A 20,714-nucleotide genomic window follows, 5' to 3' on the forward strand; every position below is an offset into this window, starting at 1 on the left:
CAGCAGAACATGGTAACTTTTATGTGCCTGTTCTGTATTTGTGTGATAAATCTGAAGTCGTAGGCTTTGAAGGACTGCAGGTTTTTCCTGCCATACTAAAGTTGTTGAAAATTGTTACTTGATCAGCAAAATCACCTGTCTAGTTTTATTTAGATAAAAGGAAGACTGTATGTCTTTTGCAAACAGCTATGGAACTTTTGTTTTGCAGTACATGTTTGTCTCGCTACTCTCCAGAGATACCACCTACAAACTATTAAAATCTATCTGTAGACATCTTGACGTAAGTACTAGTGGCAGTGAAGATGGTATGTAGCTTTGTGTTCATTATTTCTGCTACCCTGCTGGGAAATACTAGGTACTTTCTGCTTGTGCTCCTTGTTAAAAGCGGTGGTTTTTTTTCAGGATACAAGCGTGGGCAACAGTCCAAATCCCTCTTCTGCAGAAAACAGCTTCAGGGCTGATCGTCCTAGAACTCTGCCCCTGGTAAGTGGTTTAGAAGTTTGTTCTTTTGTTCCATGGCATCTTTCATTGCAAGTACTATTTATAGTGCCTGAAGAAAGGAAACTGAAGGAAATCATGACATCTGTTTCTAAAATTTCCATGAGTCTCTAACGCTAGAAAACAGTTGGGACAATTAGCATAATTATCTCGTGACGTGCAGTTTATATACACGTGTATGTTTTGTATTTATTCAAGGTCTGTATATTCTTCGTATCTCTGTCTAGCAGTCACATTTCACTGTATCAACGTAAAGTCTGCCATGAACAGTTTTTGAAGCGTTTTTAGTAGCAAACCTTCCTCAGTAAAACAGTTCAGTCATCTGAAAGAACTGTGAAGCCACATGTGATGACCAGAGGCTAAGTCTATTAATGTTTGTCCTGGAATTGACAACTTGTCTAACTTAACAGTCTTTCTTATAGACAAAGCAGGAGATGAAGCTTGAATTCTGGTGATCTTATGGAGCTTATTTTTTCATTTGATCTCAACATCTTTATATGAGAGATTGTCCTGGTTAAACAGTTCTAAAGCTTTGCTCTTTGGTTCAGATTCTAGAGGAAGTTAGATTGTTTAGATTTAGAATGCGGCTGAGCCTTTTTGTGATTCATTCTCCCTATCAGGATTTCAATGAAGATTATTCAGATCTGGATGGAATAGTGCAGCAGCGAAGACAAGAGATGGAAGAGTCCAGTAGCACAGGCTCACAGACACCAGAGTTGGAATGCTTCCAAGGTGAGTGCGGAGAATGGACTAGTTCTTAGTTTTGCTTCTGTATCTCATTCTGATGTGGAATCTAGATCCTCCACGGTCCTGGAGGATTATGTGGATTTTGATGTCTTCCTCAAGGTCTCAGTACCTACATTTCTGTTACTATTGCCTTCTGCAATCCAGACTCAGACAATGACTTGGTCTTGAGCAGATCTAAATTGTTGCCACTGGTTCCAGTCTCTTAGCCATGCAAGCAGAGATAGAATGTAGGAGCTGTTCATGCTTTAAAACACAAAAGAAAAACAAACAATCAAAACCCATTCTAAAGTAGTTCAGGTCACAGTGTAACTTCTGATCTACACAAATAACATTTTATAGCAAAGTGGCTTACGGTCATCAAGGTTATTTTTGATTTGTGTTTTTGTGGGGGTTTTTAAACACTCATTCTTTGACGCTATTAAGATACTTGAAGATACTGTCTAAAGTTGTTCTTTATTTACCACACTCTTTGTAATCTGTTGTCTCAAGTTCTTCATCTAACTAGCAGCTGTTCTGATTGAAACTCACTTCGTAACTCGTACTTCATAACTTCATGAGCGCAGCAGTGCATTTTTGTAGCAGTTTTCTGTCGTGTTACTTTTTATTAACTTTCCTTTTTTATTCTGGGTCTTTTGTTCAGCAGAATGATTTGGAGTTATTTGCTTTCATCGGTATTTGATATTTACTGTGCATCTGTATTTAGTTGTGTGGTGCTGTTCATTAAGTTGTGGTGTCATCACATGCCACAGAAGTGCTTCTGAATAATGTTTTAACTTGTTGTCTTACTTCCTGATGGCTAGTAACTACTTCAGACCATTCCATTTTCTTTTTCCACAACTGAAAACCAATATCCAGGCAAAGAACCATCCTAGAAAAAGGAATTGAAAGCAGGGGTAAAAGGTAGCACATCTGTCCCTCACAGTTGTTTCTTGTGCATCATTAGAGCAAGTCCAGGGTAAGCAAGTAGAGCATAAAACTGAGTGTGATTAGATTTTTCTGTCCCATTTCTTTCAAGATGTCATTGACATTTTTAAAGACAGGCAGGAAAGGGAGTTGTAGTGTCCTTTTTAAAGTAACGATGCACTATCCTCATTTGATGTTGCTATTAAAGTAATTTGGAATCATTACTCTAGCAAATTCAGGCCTTTTGAGAGATTACTTTTGCGACTATAATCTTCTGCCAGGAAATTCAGTAGTAGCTTTCAACATTTTCATGGGTTGCCATCTTTTAAAAGATCTGGGCTGTAAATGCAACATACATCATCTTCTTACAACCCAGGTGCTTCTTTTTATTTTGTGCTGATGTGGAATTAGTATGTAAACTGTTTCAAGGATACTAAATCGACTGCTGCTTTTTACCCAAAAGTATAGACATGCACCTTTTAAAATTCTCCTCTTCCTCTATTTTTTGACCAACATAAGCTGTCAACAATTTCCTTTGACTTCATATTTCACCTCTATTAAAAATCTTTCTTTTATAGATTATCACGTCGTTGAAACAGAGACTCACTTGAAAGTTTCCAAGCCTGAGGCCAGGTCTGTTCGTTCAGATGCACACAGTAAACGTGGGCCCGATGGAAAAGCCCGGAACAGTCCTCGAAATGGTAAGAAATCAAAGACAGATCTTCAGCTGGAGTAACTTGAGATAAGTTTGCATTATTATGTCAGTTCACATAATACAGAAGATCTCTTTCTGGTTTCTCCCTCTGTTTGCATTATCTGTTGCATTCTTCAAAACACTATTTATATTCTCTGGTCTGCTTAAATTAAGATTTGGTTCTTTCTCTTGCAGGCCATTCTGAAGCCTTCAGGTTCCTCCACAAAGTGAAGTCCCAGAAGCTCTTATCTCTGAACCATGTACTCGTATTTTATGCAATTCTGTAAGTTAGCAATAACAAGATTGTCAAAAACTAGGGTTTTCTTATGTTTACATGATTGATATAATGTAAGCATGATTGATATAATCAAAGCTTTATTTGAAAAAAAGAAGTTATTGGGAATTGTGGCCTTTACACTTCCCAGAAATGTGTATATATATATACACACATATATATGTATATACATATTTCTATATAATCCTGCTGGGACAGGCTTATACTTAACTGGTTATTTATTTTTAAAAGCAAAGGGTCTTTTGATTCAGAAAGTGTTTAAGTACTTGCAGAGGTTCCTTTTGCATGAGACTTAGCAAACACATACGCAGGTCTGAGATTTTCATAGCTGTCTAAATGCCATTGATAGTATTCCTGAAATGTTTCTAAGAACAATACCTGTATTATTGAACATGTACAAGTAACAATTTAAATGGCTTTTAACAACAAATTTGTCAGGTACTGCTAAAGTTTCCTTAACTGATATACTTTTATTTTTCTCTCTCACAGTGTTTGTGTTTTAATACTTTCTACCTTCTACATGAGATACAAAATCAGTGTCCTGGAGGAACGCCTTATGTCCATGACAGCCTTTGATTCACATATTAAGGAGTAAGCTAAACTCTGGAAAAATGTTGGGGATTTAAAATCTTTTTCCAGAGCAATGATTCTATGAAGAAGGTGTAACTTTTGTCTTCAGTCTTAGTGTAATTTGATTAATATATTAGAAACATACTTCATACTCTTTGAGCTAATGCATCTGTCTTGCTTGTATAAGGCTTTGTGTTGTCTATATACTACTTAGAAATTGATAGCCTATCTTTCTGAAACAAAAAACCCCACACCACAAAATCAAATCAAAACAAAATCCAAACACACTAAGGGACAGGCATCTGTGTATTTGAAGACGAAATAGGGAAAGGGACCATAGTTACATAAATTCCTTTCTGTAGCTAGAGTCATGGCTGTCATCTGCCCCTGCAATTAGTTGTATTATTTGGATATTTTTTGTCTCTGTGTTGCACAGATAGAAAATATGCAAATATTAAATGGAGAGGCAGTGCAGAGGTATGTGTATTTTCCACAGTAGTTTGCCTCTATAAGTTGTATTGGCTCCTTGCTCTTGTCTTAGGACAGAAGGAAGTTAAACTGGATACTGCTGGGAAAACTATTCAAATTATTGAGCATTAGATTCTGCATTAAGTCTTCTCCCCTTCTTAAAACAGATTTTTCCCTGAGTTGCTCTGAAAAATGTGGCTTCCAAAGTCATTTGTAAACTCAGTGCAAAACCTGCATCCACATGCAACATGAGTGGAAACTCTGAGAGCTGGAGAAGCACCACATGAAAAAGAGAGGGGAAAAATAAAAGTCAAGACAAAATTCAAGACCTGGCTCAGACATGATGGAACTGTTTGCAAAGTGGTTCAAATTTAGCTTGCATAAGTGTGCTTTTAAATTCACCTTTCTTTCGTTATCCATCCATGACAAAAAAGGTCACTCTGACATTGCATTTGTGGTCATATCAAACAATGACTGTGCTGTTTATGATCCACCTTATCTCAGCTGTCATCTGTAGAAAGCAGTAGGACTTGTGTCAGAAGACAAAGCCAGCTTCTTCGTAAAAAAAGGGATGGGAAGGAGATGGTGCTCTATCTATGCAACCTTGCATTTATATTTTACCAATTTATTATGCAAGAGGTGGAGTAAACCTGCCTCACATAGTAGGCAATGTCAAAAGCCTTTTTCTCACTTCTGGCATATTTTTATTAGCAGGATACTGTGTCCCTTTTCAGAAACACTAACACAAGAAAGTCCTGTTTCTGTTGCTCTGATCCCAAACAGTACAAGATACAGGAAGGAAGATCCAGTGTGCACTTCTGCAGTGTCAAGGGCTTGGGCTTTCCGATTTCCTCCAAGTCACAGGATGTGGAACTTAGGGAACTTTTCAGTGGAAATGGCTATAAAGTGTTCTATCCAAAGTTCTGGAGAATGAGATCATGTAAAAAATGTAGTCAAGAAGTGATTTTTTTTTTCTGTAAACAAGTACAGTTTACAGTGCTACCCCTCTGTTGCCATCTATGTGTGTATTCAGTTCTGTTTTCCTCTTTTTTTGAGTTTGTCACACTTTCTTTTTCATTCTATTTGACAGACATCAAGTGCATCAAGATTTGGGATCTCACCTGCAAATTAATGCTGATGCCCTTTGTGATGAGTTAACTGCTAATCTTAGAAAATTGGAAAAGGTAACATTATATGATATAATGCAAATGATGATAGACAATAAGGTTCTTGCTGTATTTCTATCATCTTTTATCTTGAAAAGTGTTGAGTTGCCCCCTGATTCGATACCAAAAGGTAGCATGTTTTCCTAGACAAAGGACTAGTTTTTTATAAATTAACCCTATATAGTATAAACATTGGTATGTGTAAAAGCTTTGCCTTGGGCTGAGGCTTATAACTAGGAGAAGTGTCCCTATGGCAGACATTTCAGGGGTGATTATTACATTATGTAGTGACTCAATGGCTTTTTTCTTTTTAATCCATCAGGGCTAAAGCTTTTGAACTTAACCTTTATTGATATTTGATTAATTTTTCTGTTTGGGGCTTTTGTTGAAGTTTGGGGGTTTTGATGAAGAAAAATGGTGCTTGCTTACATATGTAAGCATATGTACATATGTAGTCAGCTTCTTCACACAAGGTGGCTGGAATTGTTTTACTTCAGTAACACAAATGCTGCTGAACCAGTTGTGCAATTCCCTATACCTGACCCTTGTTTTTTACCATTCTCTAATTGGAAAGCTAAATGTATTTAGTGACTTAAATTAGAAACCTATGCAAAACGAGTGGGTGTGCAGATTCCTTATTTGGTGTTTTTCCCCTTTCTGAAACTCTTTACCAGAGGCTGCACCACTCCCCTGGCTGGGGCTGGGCTGTGTCCTGCAGTGGGTCTGCTGGATGCTGCTGGAATGCCTGTCCAGCACAGGGCAGCCCCTGGTTCTGGCCCACAGCTGCTGCCCCTGCAGACCTCGCCCCACCTGCCCCCAAACCCTGACAAATGCACCCCAGTACAAGGGGGTGAAATGCTCTGTGTTGGGTAACACATACACAGGCTGACTGTGACAAAAGAACTAGTGGAGCAAAACCAAAAGTTACTTGAATTCCTATGTGCTTAAGTCACATGGGATATTTTTGCCTCCGTTTCTGAAACTGAGTCTGTGCCAAGGTCTTTCAGCTCCTTTTTTCCCCCCAAACCAAATTTTTCAAATAGCATAAAGCTAAGACTGTATAATATCACTCTTTATATGTGTGGCATAGGTTTCAGAAATACTGCCAAAAAGGGGTTTCTTCCCCCACATCTTCACCCTCTTGGCTATGGAAATCTATAATAATAATAATAATGCTGCCTTAATCCCTCTGTATTTTCTGGATAATAACAGTGTGAATACAAGGGGAAAATGCTTACCAGATGGTTACCAACTACAATCTTCAGCCAAATTATGTCATTTAAGAGGTTTCTGCTTTCTGGCTGCCTGGGACAGGCTGGCAAGACGGTTCATAGGAGAACTCATTTCAGTGGGAAGCCAGCCAGCCAGCCCTTTGCAGCAAGGCTAGGCACTGTCCCACTCCCTTATATAGTCTCTGCTTGGAGACAGTAATAGACAGCTGGATGGTTAGATCATTCAGCTGTTCCTAGAGAAGTAACCTTCTGTCCTGAATTAGAGTCTTAAATGGTGTGCTTTTTTGGTTTAGTGTCTCGCTTTCTTTGTTTAGTGTCTACAGGATTGGAGCCTTAAAGACTTACCTTTATCTGCCAAATATTCAAGGTGATGAAGTGTTCTGCATACAAGCTAAACCAGAATTGCCTTTAGCTGCATATTGCCACATCCTGTTCTAATCTAGATGAGCAGTGGTTAGAAATCTAATAGCTTTTTGTTCTCTGAGCAAAGTTATGCAGTTATTTAACAGTTTCATGTGCTTTAGTGGAAAGTGCTGGTAACTGGCTGCAGCAGCGAAGGTAGCATACATCTTGTAGTATAACTTGTCATGTCTCCTCTTACTTTCCCTGTGACCACAGCACTGTAAACTGGAGCACTGAGATGGTCTAGATTAAAAACTAAAAACTACTCTGCAGTTAAAAAATGGTTAGTGCACAAATATGTTGCAATGACTTTTTTAGTGTGACCTTGTGATTTTTACAAGTGCTCCTTCATACGTGGAGCCAAGGAACTACCACTGTTGAGCAAAATTCTGCTGATGTGGCTTTTAATTGTACTTATTGTTAAAATGCACGGTGTCTATCAAAGGATAAAGCATTACATTGTGGGAGGGGAAAATGTGGCCTAATATTACTCGTTCCCTTACAACTAACTTACCAAGCTAAAAGGAAATTCCTGTTTACATGGTAAGCAACTCTCATAAAATTAAGTGCCTCTTACTTGTTTCCCTTTCCTCAAAATGTCCTTCTTGAGAAAAGTGTGCATCTGGGATAGAAATCATGAGGTAGGACTGAAAAGTGGTATCCTTGAACAGGAAGTACAATGGCTCCTTGAATTAAAGCCTGAAAGTAGTTGTGACAAAATTTGTAACCACTGCTGGCAAGTTACTAAGATACTGAGATATTGAGAACATGTGTGTCTGGGGATGTGACCCAATCTATTCCCTCCTCTCTGCTTTTAAGGACAAGGAGATGAAACGTGGATAAATAGGCTGTGTAAAAATAGGTCTGTTCCAATTATTCTCAAGGATGCAACTCACATTATTTTAATTCCAACTAGAGGAAGATAATCCACAATCAATTCACTAAATCTGGTAAATGGGACATGTCTGCTGATAAGACTATATTTTGCTGTGCACACATCATGACTGAAGCTGTTATAAAATTATTTGAATTATCCAATTAGCCATGTGACTTGGAAGTTTGAGGCTTTTACTGGCATTTGATTAAGATGAAAATAATTCAGTTTCTTGTCCCATTGCTTCTAGCTCTGATTTTTATTTCTGTCTTTTCTTATAACTAATGGAGGAGACAATCTATAGGAGAAAATTTCAGGGAATATTCATCACATTAAACTTACGTGTCCTGCTAGCTGATTGTCTCAGTGTTCCATTTGAGGCACTTATTATAAAGGGAAGCATTTAACAGGAATATCATTGGTATGAAAAGGTGTGACAGAATTAACATGCACACAGAGTATATTGAAGAGTATGTCTTGATTTTCTTTTCTATTTAAAATGCAGTGTAACACTTCTTGCCTCTCAATTCTTTCCCTCTCTTTTTCTAAGATACAGAACAACTTACAAAAACTGCTTGAAGATGGTGAATGAAACATCAATGTTCTTGGACTGCTTCAGACCTCATTCTTTTGTCTTGACAAATCGTTCCAAAGGAGCTCTGCTGGCCAGAGTTCAAGCTTCTTTATTTTCAGTCCAAGCCAAGTCTTAACTACTGTAAAGCTCACGTCATCATGCAAAAAAGTCAGTTGATTCTTCAGCATGTATCTATATATTTTGAAAACATATATGGTTTGATCTACATGTATCTATGTTTTAAAAATGTGGGGATTTTTCTTCTCTGTTATGTGTGAATTAATGGATTTTATAGCTTGCTTGATTTTAGAGTTGCTTACACCAGTGCAAACCTGGTGCATATCTTTTTACCTCAGCATTTACTTTATGCCTATTGTCATACATATATAAATGTGAAGAATGTCAGTCATGATTCATGTACTGAAGTGTTGTGTGAATGAGCAGGTATCTTTTTTTAGCTATGATTATGGATTGGTGCTGTGCTCTTCATTTTTACTTCTCTGCACCCTGACATCCGAAAGATCAGAAAACAGACACTTCTGTGTTTGAGTGTGCAAAGTCATGAATGTTTGAGGTCTCCAGTGCTGTAAAAAGGCTCAATTCCACTTTCTGTGACTCTGTATCACCACTGAGGGTAAGGTCTGTTTCTACTGGGCATTCAGGTTCCGTTGAAGTCAAGCCTGAAATCTGTATGGACTTGCCAATTTACAATCTAGTTGCTTATGAATAGCAGTATGGGTGTGACACACCTGCACAACCTAGCAAAACTGCCGCTTTTCTGTCCACTCATGTGGTCTCTGTCCTTTAAGTTAATCAGTGTGAAGATCGTCAGTCAGCTTTCCTTGGTGTTCCATGGGGTTTTGATTGGCTGAGTAAGTGCAGTTTGTAGTCCAGTGAATGAAAATCTGGTCTTGGTATGTGACTCCGGGGACTGGATATTTCCACATAATGAGAACTGGCAAATTAATGGTGCAGCAATATAAACAATCAGTAGAGTGAATGAAAAAGTCGACACCTGCTTTGTTATATCACATACTGGTTTTCTTTCCAGAGTGCCTAAGATGGGGATTTTTAGCTTTCTGATTCACCAAGCAAGCTTATTAGTTTTTAAAAAGCAATATTTAGGATAATAACTACTATCTGTGAAGTAACAGTATTGTTTATAATATGCTATGCATTTTATAACCATTTCTGTGAAATGTACCTACTTTGTTTAAATAAACTTTTTAAAAACAAGTGACTCAATACTGTAATTTGAATGAACCTACATCCATCCATCAGTTTTGGTTAAGTGTGATATTCATGAGGCTTATAGCCCACAGTCCAAAATTTGTGCAAAACCCAGCACCCAACACAAGAGGTCAGGAACTGTATCCTGCTACAGTCCTTCCTCTGACCCCATTGTTTGTGACTTCTTTCTGGATCTCAATGACAACAGTAAGAGGAAATTTCGCCCCCAGAGTTTTGCGTTTTCTCAAGTTCCCCAGGTTTCTCAGGTTTCCTCTTTGGAGGATATTGGATGAGTACTGGAACGTCGAGGCAGTGTAGAGGGCCCTGAGGGCTCTAATGTGCCTGCCTGCTTCAAGATTCCACCTGAGCAGAGTATGTAAGAAATTTGTGAGATTTGGCTGTTCTCCCTAGTGAAGTCTCTGCCTTTGCTTTCTCAATTATTGTGGCGCTATTGGAAAACTCAGCTTCACAAGAAAACTGTTGAAATAAGTTATTTTTAACTTTTTTCCATTCTTTTCCCTACTTTCCTCTACAATTGCACATCTTATGTAATGCTTTGGACTCTCACCTCATCCTCTACCTTCTCTTCTTCCCTCTCCTTAATTCTGTATCAGAAGTCTCTAGCTCTGTGGTTGAAAAATTGATGCCATGAGCCACCTTTATCAAAGGAACTACAAGAAGACTTGGTTACATACAGCAGCTGAACTGAGTTAGCCTTTTACTTCCCTTACATCGTCACATCTGTGCTTTTCTGCAGGAGGACAGAGAGAGAAAATATTTGATATGTGCCTTAAGTAAATCAGGCAGGCTAAGCCCTTATCATTAGCCATACAGAACAAAATAATTACTGGAGGGAATGAGCAATCGGAGGTGGATGTGTGCCCTTTAGCCTGCTGCAGCAGCACGCCAGGGGAGGCGAGTCTGGACAAAGGTGTCACAGTGTTCTCCCAGTGCAGGAAAGTGAACTACGCTCCGGAGGAAGGGCTGGCTGGTGACACAGCGGCCATGTGAGCGCCCTGGCGCGGCTCAGTGTGACCTCTTTCCTGCCCCTCGGGTGCTACCCTGCTCCCCCTCTTCCTCGAGGGAGGAGGAGGATGTCTCAAGGGTGTCACAAGCTTCAGGCATCAGGGCACAGGTGGGCAATGAGCAGTGTGAGGTACTTCAGGGAGGTCCGCAAGGGCCCCCGTGGAGAAAGCTTATAAGTGAGTCATTTAAATCCTGTGATTTAAGCTTGCAAATGGAGAGGAGAGGGTTTACCCCAGTCCTGTTCGGGAGGGAAGTACTAACAGCAGGGATAAACAAGGAAAAGCTGCTTCCCCCAAGACTGGGACTCTTAAAGAGCAGGGAGACTTCTTCCAGTATCTGTAGCAGGTAGTGTATACAAGGGCAACGAGGAGAGGTTTTTCCTTTCGTAGGTGGAAAAGATGTGTGACTTTAGGGAAGTCAGAAATGCACACAAAAATCCTTAGGGCACACTCTTAGTAACAATTGTACAAAACTTGCTGCATAGGCTGCATAGAAATCTGCTTTCAAAAGCAATTTTAAAATTTCTTGTTTGTTTTTCCAGTTTTGTCTACCTGTTGTCCTTCACAGCACAGAGGCTAGAAAAACAGCTGAGTTCTATCAGCCATGCAGGACCTAGTAGTAGTGCCAGGTTCTGGGAAGATGCTTTCGGTACACAGGTGGAAGGCAAGAGGGGCACATCACCTGTGCTTTCTCTAGTTGTAGTTAGTGAAAAAGGTAATGAGGAGTTGTATTGGCTGTTTGGATGGAGGAGCTGTTGAATTAGTTTTCTGTCAAGGTATCAAAGTTTATGGTGCTGTTGGTGTGAAGGATGCAGCTAGCACTCCAGGCAGGAAGTATTACCTGCTGAAAGACTCTCTCAGCAGAACATCAAAGGCTGTAGCTCTCATTAGCATTTGCAGGAAAGACAAGCAGTTTTGTACATGTTTTTGAGTATATCTGAATTTAATACTATTAACTGTTTTCATATAAGCCTTTGTACAGGTGTGTGGTAATGCTTTCTGCTTCTTGCTACACCTGCACTTTCATTTCCATGTTTCCACCTCATAGTCAGTTGACAAATGCTAAAGAAATTTCCTGGTTGGTGTTATCCAGGCCTTTGCAGGCTATTGCTCAGCTGGTTCAGCTGCAACTGCTAGTGAGGTATTATTATTCCCAAATACGTAGGAGATTTTGCATTTACAGAGCAGGTGTGACGTGCAGTAATGATCAGAAGAAGCTGGCTATTTAGACAGAAAACTAAGCAAACAGTTACACTGAGCAAACAGTTCTTTTTGTGTTCAGTGCCTGTGTGTATGCTTATATAAACAGCAGAGGAATAATGTCATTTGAAAGGATTTTACCAGCACCTGCTTCTCAGTTTGCCTGGTGAGACTATCTCAGTCTGACAGGCAAATTTGCTCAAGAGGGAAAATTGACTCATCTCATTTGACACTTCTAGGTTTATGGTTTGAACCCAGTGGAGCATTCTGCTAAACATGGTTGCATATAATGAGACTTTACAAAAGGGATGGGTTTTTTGTTTTCTTGTTTTTAAAATTGGTGTACTATTATTTATGTGTAGAGCCTCATAATACCCTCTTGTTCACTGAACAGCTACATAAAATGTATGTCAGTATATTTTATTTGTGTCTAATTAGGTAATTTAATTGTATCTAAAGGTACTCCCTGTTTATCATAAGCCATCCTGGATTTTAACAAAAAATCAGTCAAATGTGAACAATAAAACAATACACAATCTACAGTAAATCCACAGCATTTGGGAGAGTTTATTCCCTGAGCTTCATGGAATGTTATGATGCCTATCCCTATTCCTGTCCAAAATATAGGGATTTGACTTTTACAGTTGTTGTTTCAGACCTTCTGGTCTTCTTCCTGGTGGCACCTACTGACTCTCAAGTTTCCATTTAGTCAAACTGGCCAGTGAGACTATGCCAACTCATCTTGGATTAAATCTCAAATTATTTGGGTGACAAGGCCTAGATCTAGTGTTTATAAGACCTAGACTACACCTGCTATTGGTAGTATCCTCAAAAGGGATGATCCCAAGAAGGAACTGATTAGAAGTGTGCTATGAGAGGATACTAGCAGGGTTAGTTTGATAATCAGAAGTGGGTTTTTTCCTCCTGTACCTAGTTTCATAGCTATTATAATTTACAAACGAGGGGTCAGGATGGGGATCTTAGCAAACAGACTTTGAGCAGGAATTCAAGTAAAGCCTTTCCCAAGACTGTTTCATGTACATGTACAAAACAGACAAGAATATTCCAGCTATCCTCTACTGAAGTTACAAATACTTTGCTTGAATCACTTTATCTATTTTTCCCACAATGGGAATTATTTGTGCCAAGAAGTCCACCTTGAGTTGGATGTCTACACTAAGTAAACACCTGTGCCAAAAAACTTGTAAATTAGTTCTTGAAGACTTGCCATAGAAATTATTGCCCCCTGCATACATTTCATATTGACCAGGCTCAGACTAGCTGCCAGTCTTTGTGAGTTCAGTTTAGATAGCTCTTCATCCTGATTGTTTTTTAAATTTGTCCACTGTGGGTAAAGCTTCTGCTCCATGTGGCCTTCTTATCTTTCCAGTTTCTGTACTAAGTCCATTTGGAAACTACTTAAATGTTCATTATTAGATTTGAATTTTAAATGTTCATTCTTAAATTTGAAAAGATACCTTTCCTGAGCTTTACATAAACAGCAAGCTCATGTCATGATGATGTAGGAGCTGCATCATGGTCTGGAGGTGTGACGTTCTTCATTAAGCTTCATAATAAGGATTTTATAGTCTTTGGCAATGCAGGTAGTTTGGACTGTACAATAAAGACTTCTTCAACTCCTGTTCTCACCTAATGGTATTGATAAGGTAATTTTCCACTGACTAAGCATTTTAGCAGTGCTTAGCAGGAGATTAAAGAAAAATCATTCTGATGTGCTGTCAAGTAAAAAATTAAAAATCAGCTCTTCACACTATCTACAGGTAGATGGATAAAGGCTCCCTCCAAGAAGAAAAGGTAATGAGTAACTTAATTACGACCTTACATACTGAATCTGGCACGCAGGGCAAAAAACAGCTCTGGATTCTTCCTGCACTTAGAGTTTGCTATCATGGCAATGTGCACACGTGGGCCCATTCCAGAGCAAGGGCAATGTGAGAAGGAAGTCAGCTTGTACCAACAGCTGTTTCCACGACGTATGTAATGAAACACAAACTTTCTCTCATAATTGAGTGATGAAACATTAATGCCTCAACACTGGCTTATGATACTCACATGAAGAGATGTCCTTCTGTTTTTTTTCCCAAAAACTCTTTTAAGTGATGCCACTGACAGCACACATGAAGAAAACAATATAACCTACATTAGATGACTTGGAAATGGTCACATTTCTAGACTCTGGTCAATAGTAATGGCTATAAAGCTGTGTGAAACACCAAGTTCTTGATTGTATGAACACATCTTCCACACTTCTCTTCCAAGACTCTTCATGGATTTCTGATTCTGCAATCACTCTTTGATCATCACAGTAAATGCTACCACAAAAAGTTTAAGAGAACTAAGAAAGCACAAGATGTGTGTTAGGTTTAGGACTAAGGATATCAGACTGCTTGTAGCTGAATATTGAGAGCTCTAGTTTTAGCTACTCCCTCGTTCTGCTTATAGACCATCCTCTGCCTCCATTTCCCACCTTGTTCTACTACATGCAGCCTGGATCCAAATTTTCTAAATAGCAGCCCATCCAAGACCAGTTAGCTTTCCACCACGGATAAGAGTCTGTAAAAGAGGCCAGTATCAAATGCAGGTATGTTGTGCAATGCCTAAAATAATGCTTTAGGAGCTTTGCTGACATTACAACTTTTTTACTCTATTGTTTCTATAATTGTATCCCATGTAAAGTGAAGCAGCATTGGAAATTGCAAGAATGTTCTGAGGCAAGTTCTTTGCATACCTGTCCTGTACCTCTGTGCTTCCCCAGGGAGCCACAGCCACAAACAACAGATCAGATCTGTCTGCAGCAGTAAGTTAGGCTTCTACACAACTCTGGTGTCTTTGCTGAGATTAAAAATTAAGGTAAAGAAACTAGCACTGCCTGATCCTTTGGTTTTAGTCATTCATCTGCCTGAGTCTCTTCAGATTCATGCACACGTCCATCCCCTCTGCCATTAAGCAGTTAAGTGATGCCAGCTGTGCCTGTTGTCCAACCTGCCAGCAGCTGACTTCCTTAAAGACCAGTATTACTGTCAGCCTACCATCACTACCTTCCTGGTCATGTGCTGCTTCTTATCCCTACCAGTTCACATGTGGTGCAGTATCCCTTATTTTCTTCCAGGAAAATCAGCTGGAATTACTTTGAGCAAAGTCCACATTGCAAAGGTATGTTGCATCACCTTTGCTGTGTCAGCTTTGCTAAATAGATTAGAGCGTCTGAGTAATCAGTTTGGTGGAGGAATGTAGAACTGGAAACGATGAGAGTCTGGGGTAATAACACACTCATATCTTATGGGTAGATGTGGAAGATGTTTCTTTAGGTATCTATTTCCCTTTTAGCAGCACTTTCCTGTGTTTAGGCCAAGGTTGGATAGGACCATCATACACATCCTTGGACAAAAAAGAAAACAGTTACAGCCAGGTTTCTCATATTCCCTGTCCTGGCTTTGAGAAAACTTACTAAAACAGGCTGACAAATACTTTGGGACAGCAACTGATACAGACTTTTTGGCAGACCACAGAGAGAATAGCATTGTTTTAGAGGGGAGGACACACCCTGTGTGTGGGAAACAGCAGAATGAGGCAACAGCATAACTAAGATCCAGTTCAACCTCTAGGTCAATGCACACGCCAAAATCTTACTTTGTAATGCTCTGACCACGTCTGTGTAAAGGAACTGTCTTCATATTGAAATGTCTCTGCACTGTGTGGCTGTGGAGCAATAATAATTCCTCTGGAATTCTTGTAGATAGGAGCAGACCTTGCTCAGCCCAAGGTGTTCCTGGACTGCTCTCGCCTGGTAGTCAGGATATGCCACAGTCGAGCCACTGCATTTGTGGCTCATGTAGTGTGAGGCATTTTTTTGGTACCTCTGATGCCTGGCAGCCCTGCTGATGAGAAATTGGGAGGGCACCCCAGCTGGGTGGGCGTAGGCTTCCACAAAGGGGCAGGAAGGGCGGCAGGAAAGCACAGACAGCTTTTTTCTTGGACAAGAAGGACAGCAGAAAAGCATATTGGAAAAAAAAATACAGCTTTTTGCACCCACTCTTCTGGGAAAGAGCTGCAACGGAAGTTATCAGAAAAGTTTGGGAAGAAACAGATTTCTGTGTGTTGGCTGCACTCACTGTATTCATCTTGCCAGGGTGGAAGAGAGCAAAAATTAAAATCTTGAGTCTTAGTTAAGTGGCCTGGTAGATCCAGATTCTCTATCCCCCGCAAATACAAATCTTGAGTAATTAGATCGAATTCTACAAACAGAAATAGTACTAATTCAGAAGAAGAAAGAGCACAAATATTTTTGGCTCTGGTCTCCTGATTTACTGAACCATAACAAAAGTTGACTAATCCCTTAGTACCAAGGAATGAGAAGCTACGGAATGATGAAACAGATAAAACATTTTTAAAAAACAGCAAGTTCATGGAGATCCTATAGATGCTATTATGTCAGTCTACAGGTATTTAGGGGAAAAATTAATTGTTTTGACTTGGGTAATATCTGCTATATTTCTACAACAGAACGTGGTCCAATTTCTGGCAGGCAAATCATGAAAGACCATGATTTCCATGTTTTACCCACATTGCAGAAGAAGTTTTCTTAGCAGCTTAAATACAGAATTCAATATATGTTTTCTGAGTAGCTGAAAGGCATTGAAAACCAAGAAAAACATTCATCTTTTGCATATTCAGCAGATGCCAAAATACCAAAATGTCTTATCCCAGTTTCAAAAAAACCCCAAAGAAACAAGTTAAGACTCTGAGGAATTACAAATATCTCATTTAATTAGGAAATTTTTAGTGTGGAGAACTCAAAAAAGATTTTTGCACAGTATTCTTCCCACAGGAATAACATAGGCTAAGTACAGGGAAGGGTTACTCTTTCTGTGAACTTTCAGTATTTGTTCATAAAGAAGAAGGCAGTGAACAGCCGGAAGAGAAAATGACATGATCAGCATGCAAGCCAGAGTACTTAGACAAACAATGGCTGACATAAATCTCACAGAGATTTGAAACGCATGATTTGCAACATCAGAGATGATTTTTAAAAACACAGAACAAGGAGACTGGTGTGGTGTTTCGGTTTGGGGCTTTTTTTGACAAAACATGCTTCATGACATTGGGACAATTTTTACAGCAAAGAACACGTTAAGAGGAACACAACCATCAAACCAATGTTTCTTCTGTTCTGAGATGCCTTCTTTTGTGTTTTTGGTGGGGTCTTCTTCCTAAATTACAATAGATAATTTTGACAGCCTGTTAGATTCACACTTCAATCAATTAATTCTGAACAGATTTGGAGGTTTGGGGTGATACTGCACCTTAGTGAATGTATCTATGTCTCATCTGCCATAAATGCAAACTTATGTGCTAGCTTAAACTTCATCTGCCTCCTTTCTCTGCATTTTCCTCACACAGTAATCCTCCTATCTTTTCATATAGTCAAAACCACACTCTTTCAATTAATTCTATTTTGTGCACTCCACCCCACCTCCCACTTGCAAATAGTCTGTCCTGCCCCGGCATTCCAAATGTAATATCCAGCAGTTAAAATCCTGATACTGAGTCTTACCTGTCTACAATCCTCTTTGTGCCTTTCACATTGGCTTCCCCATCATCGGCATCTCATCATCTTTCTGGTGATTTTGAATTCCTTATCCTCACTTTCAAGGCCCTTTCATTTTCTGCAGACAGCAATGGGTTGGTGCCTTACAACACATCCTCCAGCAAAACTAAGGTGCTTTTCAGACTTTGCAGGGAGTCACTTCAACATTAAATTGGCAGGAGACAAAACTAATAAATCAGTAACACAGCTAACTAAAAAATATGGGAAGAAAACAAGTAGGCAAAACAGAGTCACAGCAGCCAGTGTTGGTTAAGCCAAACTGAAGTCCTCATACTGGGTTTTTAACCTACAAGGAACTTACTACAACAGCAAAGCTTCAGAGGATAGTTCAGCTTATACTGCTTCATGAAACATCACCATAACCTTATTCTGCTATTTCTTCTGCTTTAAACCACGACCATAAATCAACTGCTGTCTAGGTCAAACTGAAAAGAGGACTGTGGCCAACAGATAGCTCCCATCTCTCCAACACTTAATCATGAGCACATAGAGTGTTAAGTGAAAACAGTCACACAGGAGCTACGAGGTTTATATTCTGGGATTCCACAGGAATCCTACACACTTCTTGTGGTAAATGTGTTAATAAAAATATCAGCAATTGTGGTAAAAAATGTAGGTAGACAAAATACAACTCAAAGAAGACATATGTGCTACAATTTTTAGACGTGTTTCTAGTACAGCTGCCGCACTGGACTGAGCAGTTTGTATTATAGGTCATTCTAAATCAGGCCAGTGAATGAGGGGCCTTATAAAGTCCACAGAAGACAGGAGCCAATAATCACTTAGTAACCGTTTTTGGTTTAACAAAAAATCCTTAGAAACAAGAGAGCTAATATTTATTCTGTCCCTCCTGAATCTCCCATTTTTAAACTCACATACTGCCATTTCATTTCCTCTGTAACATTCTGTTCCATAAGCAAGCAGGTGATGTTAGCTTCACTATCACGGCTAAGGAGGCTTGGGACACGTGTAAGGAGAGTGTCAGGGAAGCATGAAACACAATTGGCACATACTGCCAGCTTTCCAGACTTAAAGGTAATGAAAGGATGTGCCTTCCTCTGAAATTCAGGTATCTAACTTGAGCTGTTTGTTCCTCGTAAGTTCACCTTGAAATCAGGCTGCAGGAAAAGAGCTATAATGCTAGAGAGCAGCAGCATACTGGGTAAAGTAAGTATTAAACCATTTGTTCTCCCTGGCTGAAACACTATTATTTTTAACCTTTGGCTTTTGGAGTTAATGTTTTATATAACAATTGCACTAATCAACTGAGGCTTTTGCAGAATAGAGTGGATTTAATTACTAGCTCAGAGGCAGCAGTCCCAGATGTACTGAAACATAAAAAACATTCAGACAAAAGAGGTCTGTGTTCTACACAGCTGGCTAGCAACTGCAAAGGCTGCCCTTTGCAGGCTTTAGCCTGACCAACAGCGACACCGGGAGGAACACAAAGGTTTTTAAAAAGGTTCTGCTATGCTCTGCTGTGTAAGTCCCATCCAAAATGCACAGGCATTTTCCTGTTATTTGGAGGAAAGTAATGAGCAGAATGGAAAATCAGTGCTAATAATTTAACAGAAATGAAAGGCTGCTATTATATAAGACATTATTTACCTTTGTACCAGCTATCCATAGGATAACCATGTTCAAAATGTGAGCCAAGACACTTTCTCATTTCAAGCAGTACTTCAGTGACAGCAGATGTTTGTACACTGAATGCAATTAATCCAATAGTTTTCAAACACCAAGCATGTACCACATGACAGCACGGCTTGCTGATTAAGGAATACCAAAGAGAAGACACTAAAAAAAATCTTTACTAAGTCACTGTTTTTACTCAAGAAATTGATTCTGTGTGATTAAGGAATTTTACTTCTATATTATAAGCCTTAATTTTTTTCCTGCTTCCACTTAGGAAAATAGAAGGACACACTTGTGCAATAAATGAGCAACACCTTAGTGCAGGACCAAAACAGACAGAGATTCAAAAGAAAATCCAGGCACAGAAGTCTCCTGTAATTTACACTTTTTCACATAGTTATTAATGAAATTAATGCAGACACGCTAATGGGTTAGTACACCTAATGAGTCTTGAATGCAGCACCTATACATATGATTTCTCATACAGAAACACAGATGCCACAAATCAAAAGTTCTGGCAGCCATGTGGTTTTGAACTCATTCAGCAACAGCACAGAATGATGAAAACAATACATGAAAAGAACATGATATAACATGAATGGGCTAGTGTATTATTGCTGAAAAAAATGGTGAACACTTTCCAAGTTGCTTTAAATTCAGCACTGCAGGACCACTTTTTGCAAAATCCCAAGTTGATACCTACTGCTTGCTCCTGAAAATCGTCACCTCTGCAAGAAGCTGTGATAGGACACAACAGGATAGAAGAGAAGCAACCTACAGCTCCCATTCTCACATTTCATTAAAAAAGCAATTTCTCTGTTTATCAGCAAAAATATTAGTAGAATTTTCATTTTTCTTCAGGTAATAATATGGCAAAAAGAAACTACTTGTAAGAGTGTTCCCATCAAGGTCATTTCACAGTAAGCAATACTGTGCTAACAAATGAATTATTGATCACGTGTCATTTAACACTTGTTATTCACTGGTGTTACACACTCAGCAGTAATTAAGTTTATGCAACAGTGGAAGACGCTGATAGAATTTGTATTAAAACTGCAAGTCCATTATGTTGCACATACCAGTAGCTCCAAGATACATTTTACGAATTCTCAAAATTGCTTTCCTTGGGTGAGATAACCCACTGACAGCTAATGCAGTTTACAATCTCCTGAGTGGACTTTTCAAGTTAAAGCAGAAACTGAGAAACTGTGTGCTTACAGTATCTTTAAACCTCCTTAGTTTAATACCTCATCATAATCGTAACTACTCATAGGCACCTAAATGCTTGCCAAAACATATTACAATCTGCAGCAGTCTTTAAAAGCCACTCTTCCCAGAGCCACTTCACAGGAAGTCATTCAGCAAGCCAACCAATTCTAGTAGGATTGTTCATCACCTCATATAAGGTGAATTCAAAGCTGTCTAGAAAAAGAAGCAGCACTATGATTACATGCTCTGATGCCACACTAGCAATCCAGCGATAGTGCAGATAACAGATCTTTGCAACAGTAATTCTCATGCTCTGCAAAAGTGGATCTGAGTTTGCAACCTACTTACAGAGAGCCCATTCTC

General features: G+C 39.2%; 1 protein-coding gene across 3 annotated transcripts in view; it reads left to right on the forward strand.

Annotated features, from left to right (window-relative positions):
* Positions 1 to 9,659, forward strand: part of GRAMD2B (GRAM domain containing 2B) — a 49,381-nt gene extending 39,722 nt beyond the window's left edge. For all 3 annotated transcript variants that reach the window (XM_014874393.2, XM_014874394.2, XM_088157372.1), the window contains exons 7-14: positions 209 to 280; positions 403 to 483; positions 1,119 to 1,230; positions 2,727 to 2,849; positions 3,038 to 3,125; positions 3,627 to 3,728; positions 5,266 to 5,359; positions 8,400 to 9,659. In XM_014874393.2, the coding sequence (XP_014729879.1) occupies positions 209 to 280; positions 403 to 483; positions 1,119 to 1,230; positions 2,727 to 2,849; positions 3,038 to 3,125; positions 3,627 to 3,728; positions 5,266 to 5,359; positions 8,400 to 8,441 (714 nt within the window). In that variant the 3' untranslated portion in view covers positions 8,442 to 9,659. The remainder of the gene's footprint in view (positions 1 to 208; positions 281 to 402; positions 484 to 1,118; positions 1,231 to 2,726; positions 2,850 to 3,037; positions 3,126 to 3,626; positions 3,729 to 5,265; positions 5,360 to 8,399) is intronic.
* Positions 9,660 to 20,714: the final 11,055 nt, after the last annotated feature.

Source organism: Sturnus vulgaris, chromosome Z (genome assembly GCF_052056855.1).
Source record: "Sturnus vulgaris isolate bStuVul1 chromosome Z, bStuVul1.hap1, whole genome shotgun sequence".
Lineage (NCBI taxonomy): Eukaryota > Metazoa > Chordata > Aves > Passeriformes > Sturnidae > Sturnus > Sturnus vulgaris.